This window comes from Dipodomys spectabilis, unplaced genomic scaffold (genome assembly GCF_019054845.1).
Source record: "Dipodomys spectabilis isolate Male_0828 unplaced genomic scaffold, ASM1905484v1 ptg000146l, whole genome shotgun sequence".
In the NCBI taxonomy this organism is placed as follows: domain Eukaryota; kingdom Metazoa; phylum Chordata; class Mammalia; order Rodentia; family Heteromyidae; genus Dipodomys; species Dipodomys spectabilis.
In genome coordinates this window covers 108,692-126,904 of record NW_024870823.1, presented here as the reverse complement: position 1 = coordinate 126,904, position 18,213 = coordinate 108,692, and the positions used below count along the sequence as shown (strand labels likewise).

The window sequence follows — 18,213 nt, the reverse complement described above, 5'->3', positions numbered from 1 at the left end:
TTTGGAAGGTAGAAGGTAAAGCAGTTGAGGAATGCTGGCAGAAAATGGGGAAAGAAAAAGACTAACAAGAAAGGAAAAAGATCAGCTGCCTTGAAAGTACTTGCTAGTTGGAAGTAAAATATTAGTGAATAGACATTAACTAGGATGTGTATACACTTGGAGATTGATTCGATTCTTCTGGTCAAAGTATACTTAGGAATAGTACTTGGACTCCTGTAATTGTATCATTATGAATCAGATCTTTCTTTTATTTCTCTCTAAACAGTACCATTTAGAACAAAGTGGATCTGATCAAGTAAATTCCAAATTGATTATTTTGCTTAGAGCTTATTATTTCTTTTGTTTGGTCTGTCTTGATTTTCATTTCTTTTTGAGTATATGCTATCGGCTTATCAATTTTTGGAGTTTGTTATACCTTTGCATCATTAAAAAAGCTAAGTCCAGTGACTGACACATAGTAACCATTACTCCAGATTTTGAAATTCAGTGGCTATTTCTTTACAAAAGGAATAAGAATTCCCTAAGAAATGACTGCTTCTCAATATGGAGTGGGAAATTTTTGAGTCTAAAACATTATATTAGATAGTAAAGAAGTAAGTAAAATTTGCAGGCCAAACAACTCAAAAGTCAACCTGAAGTAAGATCAAATAAGCTGAGTGTCAAGAATAAGAAAGGAATTAAGGCTGGGCACTAGTGGCTCACGCCTGTAATCCTAGTTACTCAGGAGGCTGATATCTGAGGATCTCTGTTCAGAGCCAGCCCAGGCAGGAAAGTCCATGAGACTGTTATCTCCAATTAAAAATGACAAAAAAAAGAAAGGAATTAAGCATGAAATACTTAATTCCATTAGCTTATAATGATATTAAGAGTTAAAAAGGAACTAATTAATTAGCAGTTCTGGAGAAGCTGCCTATTATTTTGATTATTATTACTTATTTTTTTCTTTTTTGTCAGTTGTGGAGCCTGAACTTTGGGCCTCGGCGCTGACCCTGAGTTCTTCAGCTCAAGGCTAGCGCTATACTGCTTGAGCCACACAGCCACTTCCAGCTTTTTCTCCTTATGTGGTGCTGAGGAATCAAACTCAGGGCCTCATGCATGCAAGGCAAGCACTCTACCACTGAGACATCTTCCCAGCCTATTTTGATAATATTAAAAAAAAAATCCTCTTCTATATGAACTGTATTACTGAAAAACAAATAGCTCTTTTTTATGGAAGGATTCCAGTAATAAGTGAAAAGGGATGGCAGAATATCCCCAAACTACAAGTCCAAACAATCTAATAGACCTAGGCATTGAACATCAAAGGATGCTAGAATTATGCAAAAACATTGAATGTCATTGAGCTCCCTCCTGCTAGAAGAAAAACTAAATAGGAGTAAGATCAAGCCTTCAGACCAGCTACCAGTTTACATAATAGAGGAGTGAGAAACAAACTGCTCTGGAGAGATACAATCAACAAAGTACAAACTGTGGGAAATGTCAGAACAAAAAACCTGGTGTCTTTAATGGAGAAATGATAAGATCAAGATGAAAAAAGGAGGAGGAACCGTAGAAGTAAGACAGATTTAAAAGTCTTATCAGTCAGTTGCTGGGTGAAATACTTGTTTGGATTTTGATAAATAATTGGGAGAGAAAAAAACTAAAAAAAATTTCGCTACTCAGGAGGCTGACATCTGAGGATTAGGGTTCAAAGCCAACTGGGGCAGGAAAGTCTGTGAGACTTATCTCCAATTAGCCACCAGAAATTAGGAAGTGGCTCAAAGTGGTAGAACACTAGCCTTGAGAAAAAGAGCTTAGGTACAATGTGCAGGCCCCAAGTTTAAGCCCTGTGGTCTCATGGACTTTCCTGCCTTGGCTGGCTTCAATCACGATCCTCAGTCTCAGCCTCCTGAACAGCTAGAATTACAGGCAAAAGCCAGCCACCAGTGCCTGGCTCAGATATATATATTTTTATGGGGAAAATGTACTTCTCCTACCCCACATACTTCTTCCTCTCTGAAGATGTCATTTTCATCACCAGCAATCTTCCTGTAGATTTCTTGCTGAGTCACCTCAATATGTGAAGAAGAAAGGAAAAATGAGGGGCAAAAATCATCATAATAATTATGATGAGGTGCCTGGGGCCTGTTAATTGTTGGCTATATAAAATTGAAGACTGTCATAGAAAGGGTGAAGTGGAAATGGATGTTGGGTTGGTAAATCACAGTTTGAATCACAGTGTAGAGCATTCCAGGACTTTGGGAAGAAGTAGATCAGAGAAATATGAGACTCAAAGAGGAATATATTTTAGCTTGTGTTTTAGTACTGTCTCCATTTTGTGCTTAAAGCAAGCTGTTCAAATGAGAAAGTGAAGGGTTAATATGAGGGAAAACTAAAATACTCAAGAAGAGTGAATCTGGGGCTGGAAAGGTGGCTCAGTGGTAGAGCACTTGTCTTGCATGCATGAGGCCCTGGGTTCGGTTCCTCAGCACCACATAAGAAAAAAGAAAAAGGCTGGAAGTGGTACTGTGGCTCAAGTGGTAGAGTGCTAGCCTTGAGCTGAAGAGCTGAGGGACAGCGCCCAGACCCAGAGTTCAGGCCCCACGACCGGAACCCCCCCCCCAAAAAAAAAAAAAAAAGAAGAGTGAATCTAGGTATAAGTGATCCAAGTAGAGTATAGCTAGATATCTTTGTATCAAGAAAGAGCAAATGGGGGCTGGGAAGGTGGCTCATTGGTAGAGTGCTTGTCTTGCATGCATGAGGCCCTGGGTTCGATTCCTCAGCACCACAAAAGCAGAAAAAGCTGAAAGTGGTGCTGTGGCTCACGTGGTAAAGTGCTAGCCTTGAGCTGAAGAGCTGAGGGACAGCGCCTAGGCCCAGAGTTCAGGCCCACAACAGACAAAAAGAAAAAGGAAGAAAGAGAGAGAGAAAGAAAGAAAGAGAGAGAGAAAGAAAGAGAGAGAGAGAGAGAGAAAGAAAGAAAGAAAGAGAGAGAGAGAAAGAAAGGAAGAGAAAGAAAGAAGGAAATTAAGAGCAAATGAGCTGGACACCAGGGGCTCATGCCTATAATCCTAGCTACTCAGGAGGCTGAGATTAAAGGATAATGGTTTGAAGCCAGCCTGAGCAGGAAAGACCATGAATCTCCAATTAACCACCAGAAAACTGGAGGTGGTGCTCTGGCTCAAGTGGTAGAGCACTAGCCTTGAGCTGAAGAGCTCAGGGACAGCACTCAGGTCCAGAGTTCAAGTCCTACAACCACCACCACCACCACCAACAACAACAACAACAAAAGAAAGAGCAAATGGGTTCAATTTCCAGTACCAAAAACCAAAATGGGAGATGGGGGTCGGGAAGAAACGAGGAATAAATTAAAACTATTTGTTTAAACTACGTTAAAGAGGGGCTGGAGGCATGGCTCAAGTGATAGAATACCAACCTAGGAAGCATGAGGCCTTGAGTTTGAACCTCAGTACCACTACCAAAAAAAAGGTAAAATGCATGAAATAGCTTGAAGTGGTGGTGCATGCCTATAATCCTAGCACTAGAAAGGCTGAGCCTGGAGGACTTTGATTTTGAGGACAGCTTGGGCTACATAGTGAGTCCCTATTTAAAAAACAAAACAAATCAAGTCCAATAGTCATGTCCTGGTGGCTCATGTCTGTAAGCCTAGCTACTGAGGAGGCTGAGATCTGAGGATCATGGTTCAAAGCCAGCCTGGGCAGAAAAGTCCGTGAGACTCTTATCTCCAATTAACCACCAGAAAACTGGAAGTGGTGCTGTGGCTTAAGTGGTAGAGAGCTTGCCATGAGTTGAAGAGTGCAAGGACAGCGCTCAGGCCCAGAGTTCAAGCCCCACGACCGACACACACACACACAAAAAGAAACACGATCCTCAGATCTCAGCCTCCCAAGTATCTAGGATTGCAGATGTGAACCACAGGAGCCCAGCTTGCCCATGAGATTCTTATCTCTAATTAACTACAGAAAAGCTGTAAGGAGAGCTGTGGCTCAAGTGGTAAAGTACCAGCTTTGAGTGGAAAAAAGCTTAATGGACAGTGCCTCGGCCCTGAACAAGCCCCACTATGGGCACAGGAAATAGAACAAAATACCAAATCCCAACAATGCATTAGCTAGTTTATTTTACACATCTTTTAGAAAATAATACAAGATGGGATGTTAATGTGTATATGAATTATACCTCCAGACTGTTTAAAAATTAAATAATGAGTCAGGTGCTGGTGACTCACACCTGTAATCCTAGCTACTCAGGGGGGCTGAGATCTGAGGATTGGGATTTGAAGCCAGCCTGGACAGAAAAGTGAGCCTCTTATGTCCAATTAGAACCGGAAGTGGCTCTGTGGCTCAAGTGGTAGAGTGCTAGCCTTGAGTACAAAGAGTGCCCAGACCCTGAGTTCAAGCCCTACAACCGACTAAAATAAATAAATATGTAATCTGGGCTTAACCCCTTGGATACTGAGGCTTCCTTGGGAGAGGGAAATGCTAAGCTAAGCAGGCAGAGTTCTTGATTCCTTTCTTTAGATTTAGAAAATGTCTTTTTGTTTTACCTATTAGAACACTTAAAAATTGATATAGTCTTAGATACCAAATGCTTACAAATATTTTGAAAATATGGATAAATAGATTAATCCAGTGAGCCATCCCCATATTTTAAACTGATGAATATTTTGGCAACTACAAGAATTTTAGTATATAAAAATTGAACAAATAGGGGCTGGGAAGGTGGCTCAGTGGTAGATCGCTTGCCTTGCATGCATGAGGCCCTGGGTTCGATTCCTCAGCACCACATAAGCAAAAAGAAAAATAAATAAATAAATATTTAAAAAAAAATTGAACAAATAATGTATTTTCCCTGTTGAAGATAATTAGAAAAAGATGGAAGTGGAGGTTAAGAATAAAAGCATCTGTTGAAGGAAGAGATGGGTTAAGGAATAGCTGGCATTCTTTGTCTGAGGAATAAGTGGCTCTAGACAGGGGACCCTGAGAAAGATGTAAGGTTTTTGAATACAGTAAGTTAAGTTAGATTGTAGGGAAGAAGATTTTGTGAAGTTAGTAGTATGTTCTCTTACAGCCAGCAACTGATCGGGACTTATTCAAGGAGAAATTTAAAAATATATATATATTTTGGGTCCGGTTGTGGGGCCTGAACTCTGGGCTTAGGCGCTGTCCCTCAGCTCTTCAGCTCAAGGCTAGTGCTCTACCACTTGAGCCACAGCGCCACTTCCGGCTTTTTTCTTTTTGCTTATGTGGTACTGAGGAATCGAACCCTCATGCATGCAAGGCAAGCGCTCTACCACTGAGCCACCTTCCCAGCCCCTAAAAAATATATTTTTTAATGTGTTTTCAGAAATTTTTTTGGGGGGATTTTATGAGTCAGGGCAGTGAAGGTAGGTTTTTTATTTTTTTGTTTTTTCTTTTTGTTCGGTTGTGGGGCTTGAACCCAAGGCTTGAGCACTGTCCCTGAGCTTTTTCTGCTCAAGGCTAACACTGTATCACTTTGAGCCACAGTGCTACATCCAGTTTTCTGGTGGTTAATTGGAAATAAGAGTCTCATAGACTTTCCTGCCTGGGCTGGCTTTGAACTGTGACCCTCAATTCTTAGCCTCCTGAGTAGCTAGGATTACAGGTGTGAGCCACCTGCACCTGGCTAATTTTTTTTTTCCTTACAGCATAATCCTTTAAAATGATATTATCTCCGTCATAACACAGTCTGAGGAGGAAGACAGGTGAATTTTCTACCTAGTAGGCACCTTGGAAATTTGTATAGCGGTTCAGGAAGAAGTGATTTTGCTAATGATAAATGAGTGGGGTTTTGGGATGCTGAATGGGGTGTGATATGAGAGATGCTGATACTGATACTGATAAAAACGTCCAGGTGACGTTTTTTGTAGATGACCATGTTTTAGCATGATGAACTGGCATCTCACTTTGTCCATACAGTAGTCCTGTGTAGATAAACAGGTTGAAAATTAGGAGTGCCATTTTAAGAATAAGGATGGGACTCAGAAGTGATATAACATACCCAAGATCATATGGCTAGTAAGTTTGCTGAAAGGTGAGCATATATTTCTATTTCTACTCAACTGTGGTTGGAAAAAATGATTGATTCTAGAAAGGTTGCAAGTAATACCTTCAACCATTCAACGAACATCTGTTAGCTATTGAGCATTATTCTATGAATCTATCTTTACCCCACTTCCTACCAGGCATCCAGTAGTTTCCTTTCTATTTACAGGAGTTTTTGTACAACTTATAGATATTGCCAGCTTAATGCACTGTAAATATCTTTTTATTTTTAGTCATCTATCATCTTGTGATGTTTTTTGTTGAATAGAGTTTTAAGTTGTTGCTATATGGTTTTAGTTTTTGGATTTTAATTTAGAAGTTTCATCATCATTAGGCATCAAAGATAATGCCCTACAGTTTTTTAAAACAATATTTATGTTTTCCTTTTATATTTATATCTATAATTGAATGGAAACCTATTAAGGAGCTATTTATTTAAAATTTTGATATGAACTACCGCATTTGTCTAGAAATAGTCTAATAGTTGTATTCCAACCTACACTGTTTTGAGAGTTTTTTAATCCTATGCTTTTCTTGTTTCTTTCTTTAATTTTTGTCATACTTATAGGAAAAATGGTATCTCATTGTTTGAACTGTAGTAGTCCAAATCTTTTCCTTAGTCTTTTTTTTTTTTTTGGGGGTCCGGTCATGGAGCCTGAACTCTGGGCCTGGGCGCTGTGCCTCAGCTCTTCAGCTCAAGGCTAGCACCCTACCACTTGAGCCACAGCACCACGTCCGGCTTTTTTTTTTATGCTTATGTGGTGCTGAGGAATCGAACCCAGGGCCTCAAGCATGCAAGGCAAGCGCTCTACCACTGAGCCACCTTCCCAGCCCAGTAGTCCAAAATCTTTTCATGTATGAATTGACTATATTTCTTTGGTACATTACAAATATACTTTACATATTTTTTTGTCTTATGGATTTATGTAAATACTTTGCATTTTATCAATACTAATGTCTGTGATTTTCATTTATACTTTAACTTTGGTGATGGTATCATTTATGTCTATGGTTTTGTTGTTATAGTCAATCCTTTAGTTTTCTTTTATGGTTGATGTTTATTTCCCAGGGCCTTAAATTATTCAGTAAGTTGCACTGCAGAAGGGCTCTGTTCTCACTCACTGTCACACTGGATACCCACCTGGTTTATCTTCTCATCTCCTTTAATCTTCTCCTTAAATGTCACCATAGGACAAAACTCCACAAAATAGTGCTTGCTTCTATGCTTTATGTCTTTTTCTATAGTCTGTAAACTCCGTGATGAAAGAACTTTTTCTCTTTCCTTGTTTCTCTTCTCTTTTCTTCCCTTTCCTTTCCTTTTCTTTCCCTTTTGCTTTTTATTTTTACTTTTCTACCCTCTTTTTCCCTCTCTCTCTCTGTTATATTACTATATCCTCAGCTCTTAAAACAATGCCTAGTATAAATGTTGAATACATAAATCTTGTGTATCCTTTCAAAGGAACCTGTTTTATAAGAAGGTGTCCACTAGGTGGCATTGTTTTGAAATGGGAGTCAAAGATAACTTTTGTTGCTTTCCCTAGACATACGGAATCCTTATGCATAGGATACATTTATCTTTAGTTCTGATTTATATTCTTCAGATGGTTCTAAAATAAAAACATTTAAAGAAGCATATAGACAACTGTGGCATATTGATGTGTAAACAGCCATTTACTACAGGTAACTGAACATGGTAACTGAATAAAGATAGTTTATGTACTGATCACCATTTCTACTGATTACTATGCATTGATCACCATGAGATAGCTGTATTATGTTCCAGAACTTTTTACAATCCAAGGAAGTGAGTGAGATCCAATGAGCTACATATTCTCCATTTGGTTCCTGACCAACTGGGAATCTAAGTTTTGAAAAGCTTTCATGTTTCTGGTAGATGTTGCTATACCTATTCTTTTAAAATTTGGTAGGAAGCACTATAGTTTTTTTTTTTTTTTAACTGATGAGCAGTAAACTTAAAAAATAATTACCTTACTAAAAAATTATATATATATTGTCCAGGCTTTTAGAATTTGCCAGTTCTGCTATTTGTATGCCTATTACTTCTTCCTGCTTTCCTCATCTTATTTCTTTTTGTTTTAATCCCTGTCCCCTTACAGCACTTCTAAATGATTATGTCAGTTTTGGTTTCTCTCTCTCTTTCCACTTATTTGGACCCAATTCTTACTCCTGAAGCATGTTTTTTCTTTTTCTGTTCTACCTAATGGTTTATTTTCTTTTCAGGTTGTTTAAAATATACTTTACAAAAGTTGTTGGCGGGCTGGGAAGGTGACTCAGTGGTAGAGCGCTTGCCTTGCATGCCTGAGGCCCTGGGTTCGATTCCTTAGCACCATATAAACAAAAAAGAAAAAAGCCGGAAGTGGCACTGTGGCTCAAGTGGTAGAGCGCTAGCCTTGAGCTGAAGAGCTGAGGGACAGTGCCCAGGCCCAGAGTTCAGGCCCCACGACTGGACCCCCCCGCCCCCCCCCCAAAAAAAAAAGTTGTTGGCTAGTTTCTTTTTATTTCTCTGTTCTCTTTTGCTGTTTTAGGTGTTTCCCTGTCATTTTGGATTACACCATATGAAAAAAACTTATTTTGTTTATCTGTTTGATCAGTCTCTTCTTAGAACTCTTCAACTGTTTAGAGTTGAAAACTCTTCTTTTGTACTGTGTATCTCCAAATGGAACATAAAATATAGGATGGTTTTTGTGTTTACAGTCTCTCCTGCTAGACCCTTGGAAGGCTAAGTACTAGGGCTGATAAAGTGTCATTTTAACTGGGAGACAGTTATACTCCAAGAATTGTATTTTTAACATTTTGAACCTTAAACACTTGTCATTTTCTGGTAATGCTTCCCATGTCTTCTTAAGCTATTGCTGGTGATAGTTGCCTCTGTTTCAACTTGTAATTCTTGTACATTCATGTATTATTAGATCTAGCCTTGAGGTCATGATTTCATATTTAGAAAAATCATTTTCCTTTACTCTAAAACAACTGGGAGCATTCATTTGTCAAGATAACAATAGTTCTTTAAGTAGAAGATAATTTTTTGATAGGAGTTAAATTTTAATTGAGAAAGCATATTTTTTAAAGCAATGAGACATGATGACTTATTGATATCTGATTATTAAAATGATTATATACCCTATTTGTTCAGATATATTTTGTGCATTTTGGAAAATGAAAGCATTTTCTTTTCTTTTTTCTTTTTTTTTTGCTGTTCGTGTGGTCTGGGCCTGGGCACTGTCCCTCAGCACTTCAGCTCAAGGCTAGTGCTCTACCACTTGAGCCACAGTGCCACTTCCGGCTTTTTCTGCTTATGTGGTACTGGGGAATTGAACCCAGGGCCTAATGCATGCAAGACAAGCACTCTACCACTAAGCCATCTTCCCAGCTCCCTGAAAGCATTTTCTTATTCACTAATATATCTTATAGCTGTGAGGCAAAATATTATTCATTAAACATTTATTCCCAAGAATATAAACCTTTGACACAATATTGCTTATTCAAGATAAGATGAGAACTAAAAGCCCTTGTTGGTCTCATGCTCTAACAGCTACCCTTTGGAAAAGGACAGATCACATTCATGGCTTACATTTTCAGCCATTTCTTAAACCTGCTCTGTTGATAAGCCAGCTTAGGAGTTTCCCAAGTAAAATCCACTAGAAGTTCAGCAATCATTGATTCTTTTCTCCTGTACTGTTTTTCTTACGTAGGCTGATTGAGATAGCGGAATCCCGCTTTCCCGGATATTTTGACACTGAAGAAAAGTTAATTTTGACAAGTAGTAAAGTTCATCTTTATCGGGAACTCACTTGTGATGAAGTTCTGCAACGGTATGCTGGTTTATTTTTCATTGTATTAATTTAGCAATGCTTTCAAAATAATCTTTTTTTAAAAAAAATCTTTTGTTTTTCATTTTTCCAGCTTCTGAGTAAAGGAAAAAAAATCTCATGCGTGAGAATTATGGGAAATATATTAGAGAAGTAACTTAGGAAGTAACGTAGAGAGGACCAATTTGCTGTTGTTTTAAAGTTAACTTTTTAAAAAAGTGGTTTTTTTTTGCTTCTCCTGAGGCTTGAACTCAGGGACTAGGCACTCTCCCTAAGCATTTTTTGCTCAAGGCTAGTGGTATACCACTTGAGCCACAGCACCACTTCCAGCTTTTTCTGAGTAGTTTATTCGAGATAAGAGTCTCATGAACTTTCCTGCCATGGCTGGCTTTGAGCCACAATTCTCAGATCTCTGACTCCTGAGTAGTAGTTAGGATTACAGGCATGAGCCACTGACACCTGGCAATAGTGAACTTTTAACATGCTATTTTTAACTTAGATTTTAAGTTTGTCTATTATTTTATGAATTCTGCTTTTATAGGATTCAATCTTTGGAAGAAGAAATTATTTCAAAAGGTGTTAAACTTGTGATTATAGACTCCATTGCTTCTGTGGTCAGAAAAGAGTTTGACACACAACTTCAAGGCAATATAAGAGAAAGGAACAAATTGTTGGCTAAAGAAGCATCTTTGCTGAAACACTTGGCAGAGGAGTTTTCAGTCCCAGTAAGTTTTTCTTTTCCTCTTATTTATCTTTTCTATTAACTTCATTGATTTATAATATCAAATAATAAAATTGAGGAAAATGTAAAACCGATGACTTTTTAAGGTAGTACAGCTCAATTGCAATAGTAAATACTATTTTCTAAAATTACTTCATTTTTTGTATATATTTTTTATTGTAAAGATACTGTACAGAGGAGTTACAGTTATATGAGTAAGGTAATGAGTACATTTCCTATTGAGCATTGTTACCTCCTCCTTTGTTTTTCCTCTACCATCCCTTCCCTCCCCACCTCCCCAACTCCTTCCCTCCTTCAGCTCTCCCCACTGCAAATTACTTCATTTGCTGAGATTATTTTACCCTTTCTATAATTTGAGACAGGGACTGATTTAATTGCTTACAGTTTTCAATTACAATAGACTCTTTATTCTTGTTGTGTGTAAATATATATATATATATATACATTTAAAAAAATTATTTTATTTTTGTCGGTCATGGGACTTGAACTCTGGGCCTGGGCACTGTCCTTCAGCTCTTCAGCTCAAGACCAGTGCTCTGCCACTTGAGCCACAGTGCCACTTCCTATTGTATATGTTTTATATCACATTTGTCATACAGAGATGACGATTAAGTAGTAAAATACTTTGGGATAGCCTATGCCTCGTTTTATGAAGTTTCTTTTACTGTAGTGATTGTCAGTTTGGTAAATATTTTAGGACTAAATCCTATGTTGTTGTGTTCAATACTCTTTTGTGTAAAGTAAGATTTAGTTTGTGAGACGGTCAACCATTAGGGTATGTTTGGAAGACTAGTAATGAAAGCACCAGTAAGAAAACCTGGAATGACTCAGTATTGCTCTCAGTTGTGAGTGCTGTTATCAGGGAAAGTGAAGGCACTGTTGAACGGGTTTGTGGTGTACAAACTGTACTTCCTAAGGATATAGCAAGTGTTACTTTCATCTGCCAGCTTGTGGGAGGGTTTTACTACTTCTTTTTTTTTTTTTTTTGATTCTCTGGGTTGTACTTTTATTAAAAAATTTTAAAATATCCTTATTGTAAAAGTGATGAACGGGGGGGTGGGGGGTAGGGGGGGTGAGGTGGTGGTGTTATAGTTATATAAGTAAGGTAATTAGTACATTTCTCTTTAAACACTGTTTTCCCTTCCCTCATTTTCTCTTGGGATTTTACTTCTATAGCCACAACAGTTAGTATTGTTAAGCTTTTCTTTTATTTTTTGAGGTAGAGTCTAGATGTATTGTTCAAGTTGGTCACCTACACATGGCCGTGTAGCCAGTGCTAATTCCTCCTCTGAGTGCTGAGCTTATAGGTGTAGGCTTCCATACCCAGCTTAGTTTTTCAATTTTAGTCATGGCTTGTTCAAACAGAAGAAAATTCCTTAATCTGAAATAAAATTAGATTGAGGTTTTATAGTTTTTAAATTTGATTTTGGGAAATTAAAATCTTAGATCTTTACAACATAAGGGATACGTAGTAGCCCTTTAGATGATATTCTTACTTTTTTTTTTTTTTTTTGGTCGGTCATGGGGCTTGAACTCTGGGCCTGGGCGCTGTCCCTCAGCTCTTTAGCTCAAGGCAGCGCTCTACCACTTGAGCTACAGCACCACTTCCCCCTTTAGATGATAAAACCAAGCAAAAAGTCACAGGAGAAAATATGACATACATAAAGTTGTATATATTTAAATGTTTTTAAAAATTAATAATTTGCATTAAAATTAAGTTCTATAAACTTTACTTTGGATATTGCTGATCTTTTTTTTTTTTTTGGGTCCAGTCGTGGGGCCTGAACCCTGGGCCTGGGCGCTGTCCCTCAGCTCTTCAGCTCAAGGCTAGTGTTCTACCACTTGAGCCACAGCACCACTTCCGGCTTTTTTCTTTTGCTTATGTGGTGCTGAGGAATCGAACCCAGGGCCTCATGCATGCAAGGCAAGTGCTCTACCACTGAGCTACCTTCCCAGCCCACTGCTGATCTTGTAAATTTCTCTCTCTTTCTTTTTTTGGTCATGGGGCTTGAACTCTGGGCCTACGCACTGTCCCTCAGCTCTTCAGCTCAAGGCTAGTGCTCTACCACTTGAGCTACAGCACCACTTCTGGCTTTTTCTGCTCATGTGGTGTTGAGGAATCAAACCCAGGGCCTCATGCATGCAAGGCAAGCACTCTACCACTGAACCACCTTCCCAGCCCCTCCCTGTAGTATTTAAAAGTAATAAATTTGAATTAATATTTTCTCTACCCAAGGATAATAGAGACATTTAAAACATCCAGAAGTACTTGATTGAATGGACATTTACGTATAGTTATGTGCTTAATACTTCAAATTGTTTTTTTTACCTAACTTGTGAAAAATGTGAAAATATACTTTTTAGAAATTGTTTGTTTCTTTTAAAATAGTAATTGTAAGCCAATACTTTTCAGTTTTTCCAAAATAATTTTCTTCCGAGACTAGTTTCCTTTATTCCTTTCTATTTTTCTTTTCTTTTTCCTTTTCTCTTTCCCTTCCCATCCCCCTGCCTGTTTCCCTTCCTCATTTTACCTCCCTCCCTTCCTCCTCCTCCTCTCCCTCCCTCCCTCCCTCCCTCCCTTCCTCCCTCCCTCCCTCCCTCTCTTCCCCTCTTTCTCTCTTCCTCTCCTGTCTTCCTCTCCCTCCCCTCCCCTCCCCTTACCCCCTCCAATCTATCTATCTATCTATCTATCTATCTATCTATCTATCTATCTATCTATCTATCTATCTATCTATCTATCTATCTATCTATCTATCTATCTTTCTATCTATCTACCTATTTATCTATGGATGGGTTTGGACTCAGAACTTTGCACTTGCTAGGCAGGAACTCTTTTGTTTTAAGTTATGTCTCTAGCCCTTTTGTTTGTTTTGAATAGAGCCCTTTGAAAGAACAGGTAGTTAGTAGCTGTACACCTTACCGTGTTTTTCTGCTTAGAGATAAATGTTTAATATGCTATATACTTACATAGCACAAAAGGTTTGCATTTTTTCAAAGATCTTTAGAAAATACTTCCTTTAGCAGATGTTAGAAATTTCCTAGCCTAATTCCTTCATCTGAGTAGAAAATTATGAAATTTTTGGCTTTGTACTATACTTTGTGGTTTCATATGGAACTACATTTCCTAAAATACAGTTATTATTCTGTAGTTCATTATACTTTTCCAATTAGCTAACCTTGTGCCTCCTTGCAGTTCTGCAGACATACTAGCAGGCATTTTTGCCTTACTGAAGAATATTTTGCCTCTGAACAGCTGTATGGTTTTCCTTTCCTGATAGGGAGGACTTGCCTAACCATGTACATATTAGTTCATACTCATCCCTTACCAATCTCTCTTTCTATGCTTTAGGTTTATCCATAACAGTTTTTACTGTTGTATATTATAGCTGAATGTTTATTGCTTGTGTGTTCTTTGTACTCTATAGAATGGTTCTTTGTCTACTCTTAACTGTTACTTTAAACACGAGAAATAGTGCCCAACACACAGCAGACATTGATACTCAGAAATATTTCTGAGTATTTGAATTGCAGATTGGGTTTCTCAGACTTGAATTATTATTATTGTTATTATTATTATTATTGTCGGTTGTGGGGCTTGAACTCAGGGTTTAGGAATTCTCCCTGAGCTCTGTCACTCAAAGCTAGTACTCTATCACTTTGAGCCACAGTGCTACTACCAGTTTTCTGGTGGAGACTTATAAATAAGAAACAAAATGTAATAGTTTCTTAGCCTCTTGTTAATTTTTCTTTCTGGAACATTTCTTTCTTTCTTTGTTTCTTTTTTTAAAGCCATGTTTTTGTTGATGAGCCTGTTTGGACAGCTAGTGAATACTGCTGGCATATTAGAATCTTCTGGAAATGTAATAATCCTTAAGGAAAATATTGAGCCACATCCTTAAAATCTGAAATTTATTTTAATTTTTGCTCAGGTGGTTTCAATGTCAAAAGTAAGATCAGTAATTTGTATTTTATTTATTTATTTTGGTAGTGTTGTAGATCAAATATCTAGGCAAGCATTCCAGCATTGACCTCTATCCCCAACCCCAGAATGACTTGTGTCTTTGTAAACATGTGAGAACAAATGTTCTCCCCCAGGGTTGCAGAAAACCTGATTTCTCAAGCTCTTGTTTTGTTCTCTTCATCTGTATTGTATAATACAATTTATTATCTTAGTCAGGATTTAGATCACATTTTATTAGTGTTGTGGAAATTGACAAAAACTCTTTGGAGTAGTTTATATGAAATAAATCTTCTTTTAAAAAACAGGGTGAGTAGTACATAGAATTCTGAATTTTAGGGACTTTTTAATGCCCCCAAAGGTTTTTACATTTCTGACATTTGGTCCTGATGGATAGCTTGATTCCTTTCTCCAAGTTTCAAGATGTTCAGGTTACTAACATTTCGAAACCTTATGAACATTCAGAGCATGTTTAAGTCACAGGAAACTGGAGCCAGGGCTATTTTTTTTTCTGACAGTTTATTATACTGACCTCTTTATAGCGTTTTTTGATTAATAGCACTAAGGACTTAACATAGCTTTTTCTTTTATGATATTTGTAGAATTTTTGATTTTTTAAACTGATTTAGCACCCTATTAAATATTAATCTGTTTTAAAAATCAACTTATTTTCCTCTTCTAAAATAAAATAATAAGCCAAGTGCCAGTGGCTCACTCCTGTAGTCCTAGCTACTAGGAAGCTGAGATCTGAGGATTGCAGGTCAAAGTCAGCCTGTGGAAGAGAATCTGGGAGATTCTTATCTTCCCCCACAGAAAGAAAGAAAGAAAGAAAGAAAGAAAGAAAGAAAGAAAGAAAGAGAGAGAGAGAGAGAGAGAAAGAAAGAAAGAAAGAAAGAAAGGAAAGAAAGGAAGGAAGGAAGGAAGGAAGGAAGGAAGGAAGGAAGAAAGAGAGAGAGAAAGAAAGAAAGAAAGAAAGAAAGAAAGAAAGAAAGAAAGAAAGAAAGAAAGAAAGAAACCCATTGTTGAAGTAGACTTGTGGGCTCAAGTGGTAAGTGCTAACCTTAATATAAAAGCTCAAGATTCAGTGCCCAGGCCTTGAGTTCAAGCCCTAGGACGGGCATAAAAACAAAACCCCCAAAAATAATAGTAACAGATATCACTTTTCTTGACTTAGGACCATTTTTTTTTACTATTTGATTAAAATGTATACATAATTGCTTGACTTTTTGGGATTTTGCTTAACTCCTCTAAAAGTTTAAGCAATAATAATCTTCAGCCCCTTGATATTACAACAACATATTGCATACATATTAGATGTGTTTAACTCACTTTGCTTATTTCATTGTGTGCAGAAAAAGACTGTGTGCTTCTGTGTGGATAAAATTAATTCTTGCAGTTTTGAAAGCTTGTTCAATGTTAATTGTATTCAAGTAAGTAAGCATATAGAATAGTCAGTCCTAGGGAAGCAGAGATTTAAAAACTACACCTCTAATGTCCATAATATATACAGTCCTAATATGTATATATTACGTAATATACAATAATACATACTGTTCTACTATGTTTGGAGAGTAACCACTCAAAAAAAAAATCATACTAGTAAAATACCACGTGATTGGTAGTAGGGTATAGAGTAACTATAAGTTACAGAATTTCATTCAAGTAAGTAGAACTTTTTACCTTCTTTTTCATGTCATTAGAGCACTGCCTCTGAAAATTGTACTATAGTGAAATCCCCTTCAAAGGTAATTTTTACTTCATGGAGAATTTAAGTTTAGAGCTTTCTCCTGGAATCAGATAGATCTGGATTAGAGCTTGGACTCCTTCACTTTCTACATGTAATCATGCTTAATTAATTTAGTTTTCAAATGCATAACGTAGGAATAATAATGTCTATTTTCCTTAGCACTTGGGGGACTGAGGCAGAGAGGTTATGTGTTTGAGGCCAGTCTGGGTTACCTAGTGAGATGTGGAGGCTAGCCTAGTCAAGGCTCTGCCCCAAAAAGAAAAGAGAAGAAAAAAATGTTAATCATCAAATAGCAGTGTAATGTCCATTTCTCAATGGATTCTTAGAAAAGTTAGAAGGCAATGCTTTTTTCTTTTAACAGTATTTCCTTGATAGTGAAAACAGGTTAATTTTTTTTCCTCTTGAATGAATTTTTTTTTTTTTTTTTTTGCCAGTCCTGGGCTTGAACTCGGGGCCTGGGCACTGTACCTGAGCTTCTTTTGCTCAAGGCTAGCACTCTACCACTTGAGCCATAGTGCCACTTCCACCTTTTTCTGTGAATATGATACTGAGGAATTGAACCCAGAGCTTCATGCATGCTAGGCAAGCACTCTACCATTTAGCCACATTTCCAGTCCTGAAATATTTTTAGATTTCACATATAACTGAACAAATGATGAGCTTGAGAAAGCTGTAAAGGGCACTTTTATCTAACATTGGATACCTACATTTTACAGCTAGAGAATACTTCTACATTTTACAGAAGTGGTAATAGTTAGTTTCCTATAAGATTGTTCTAAGATTTTTATATGTTAATGAGGCCACTCTCATCTTTACTCAGTTAGCTCATTGGACCAGGGGTCAGCGTATTTTTTACATAAAATGTCAGATAGTAATATTTTAGGCCTTGTAGCAATATAATTTCTGTGAGAATCACTTAGCACTGCTATCAACAATTTATAAACAGATAGGGGGCTAAAATTGGACCCATAGACTTAGGACCCCAAGTCTCTCTTTATGACTATTCCTGACTAGCTCCTGGCAGATGAGTTCTAAGCACTTGGAATAATTTTTTCCTTGTAAGAGTCTTTTTTCTTTTTTCCTTTTTTTTTTTTGTCTGTTGTGGGGCCTAAACTCTGGGCCTGGGTGCTGTCCCTAAGCTCTTCAGCTCAAGGCTAGTGCTCTACCACTGGAAGCACAGTGCCACTTCTGGCTTTTTCTGCATATATGGTGCTGAGGAATTGAACCCAGGGCCTCATGCATGCAAGGCAAACACTCTACCACTGAGCCACCTTCCCAGCTTCATAAGAGTCATTTTATATGCCTGAGGATTTGTGCCATAGGTAGCAGTTTGATCAGGTAATCTAAGCCACATGACTTGTAAATACTGATTTTCTTCTGGGGGATAGAATCTATAGAGTTGAGGTCAGTTAGACAGGCACTTGCATGCCTCCTGACTGACCTGTAATAAAAATTCCAGACACCTGGCTTGGACCAATTTTCCTGATGTCAATCAAACTTGTCACACATTATTGCTGAGGCAATTGAGCATGTTCATGCAACTCCATTGGGAGAGGACACCTGGGAGCTGTCCATATTTTCTTCTGGACTTTGCTTATGCATTTCCTCTTTGCTGATTTTTCACTTCTGTCTTTTGGCTGTAATAAGGCATAGAGATGGCTTATTGACTATAATATGGCTGTGAAGACAACACATTTTCTGAGTAATCTGAGTCCTTCAAGCAAATCTTATAAGTCAGAGGCCAATCTTGGGATTCTTGATAATCAGGACATTGATAATATAAAAATTTTTATAGAAGCCAACTTTTCTTCCTTCCTTCATATTTTAAAACCTCATATTTTAAAACCTATACGTTGACAATTCATAAATGTGTA

General features: G+C 37.6%; 1 protein-coding gene across 3 annotated transcripts in view; it reads left to right on the top strand.

Moving 5' to 3' along the window:
* Rad51b (RAD51 paralog B) overlaps positions 1-18,213 on the top strand; it is a 77,984-nt gene that overhangs the window by 18,802 nt on the left and 40,969 nt on the right. For 2 of the 3 annotated variants that reach the window (XM_042691835.1, XM_042691836.1), the window contains exons 6-7: positions 9,776-9,895; positions 10,434-10,617. In XM_042691835.1, coding sequence (XP_042547769.1) covers positions 9,776-9,895; positions 10,434-10,617 — 304 coding nt within the window. The remainder of the gene's footprint in view (positions 1-9,775; positions 9,896-10,433; positions 10,618-18,213) is intronic. The other variant, XM_042691837.1, reaches the window with a different exon arrangement.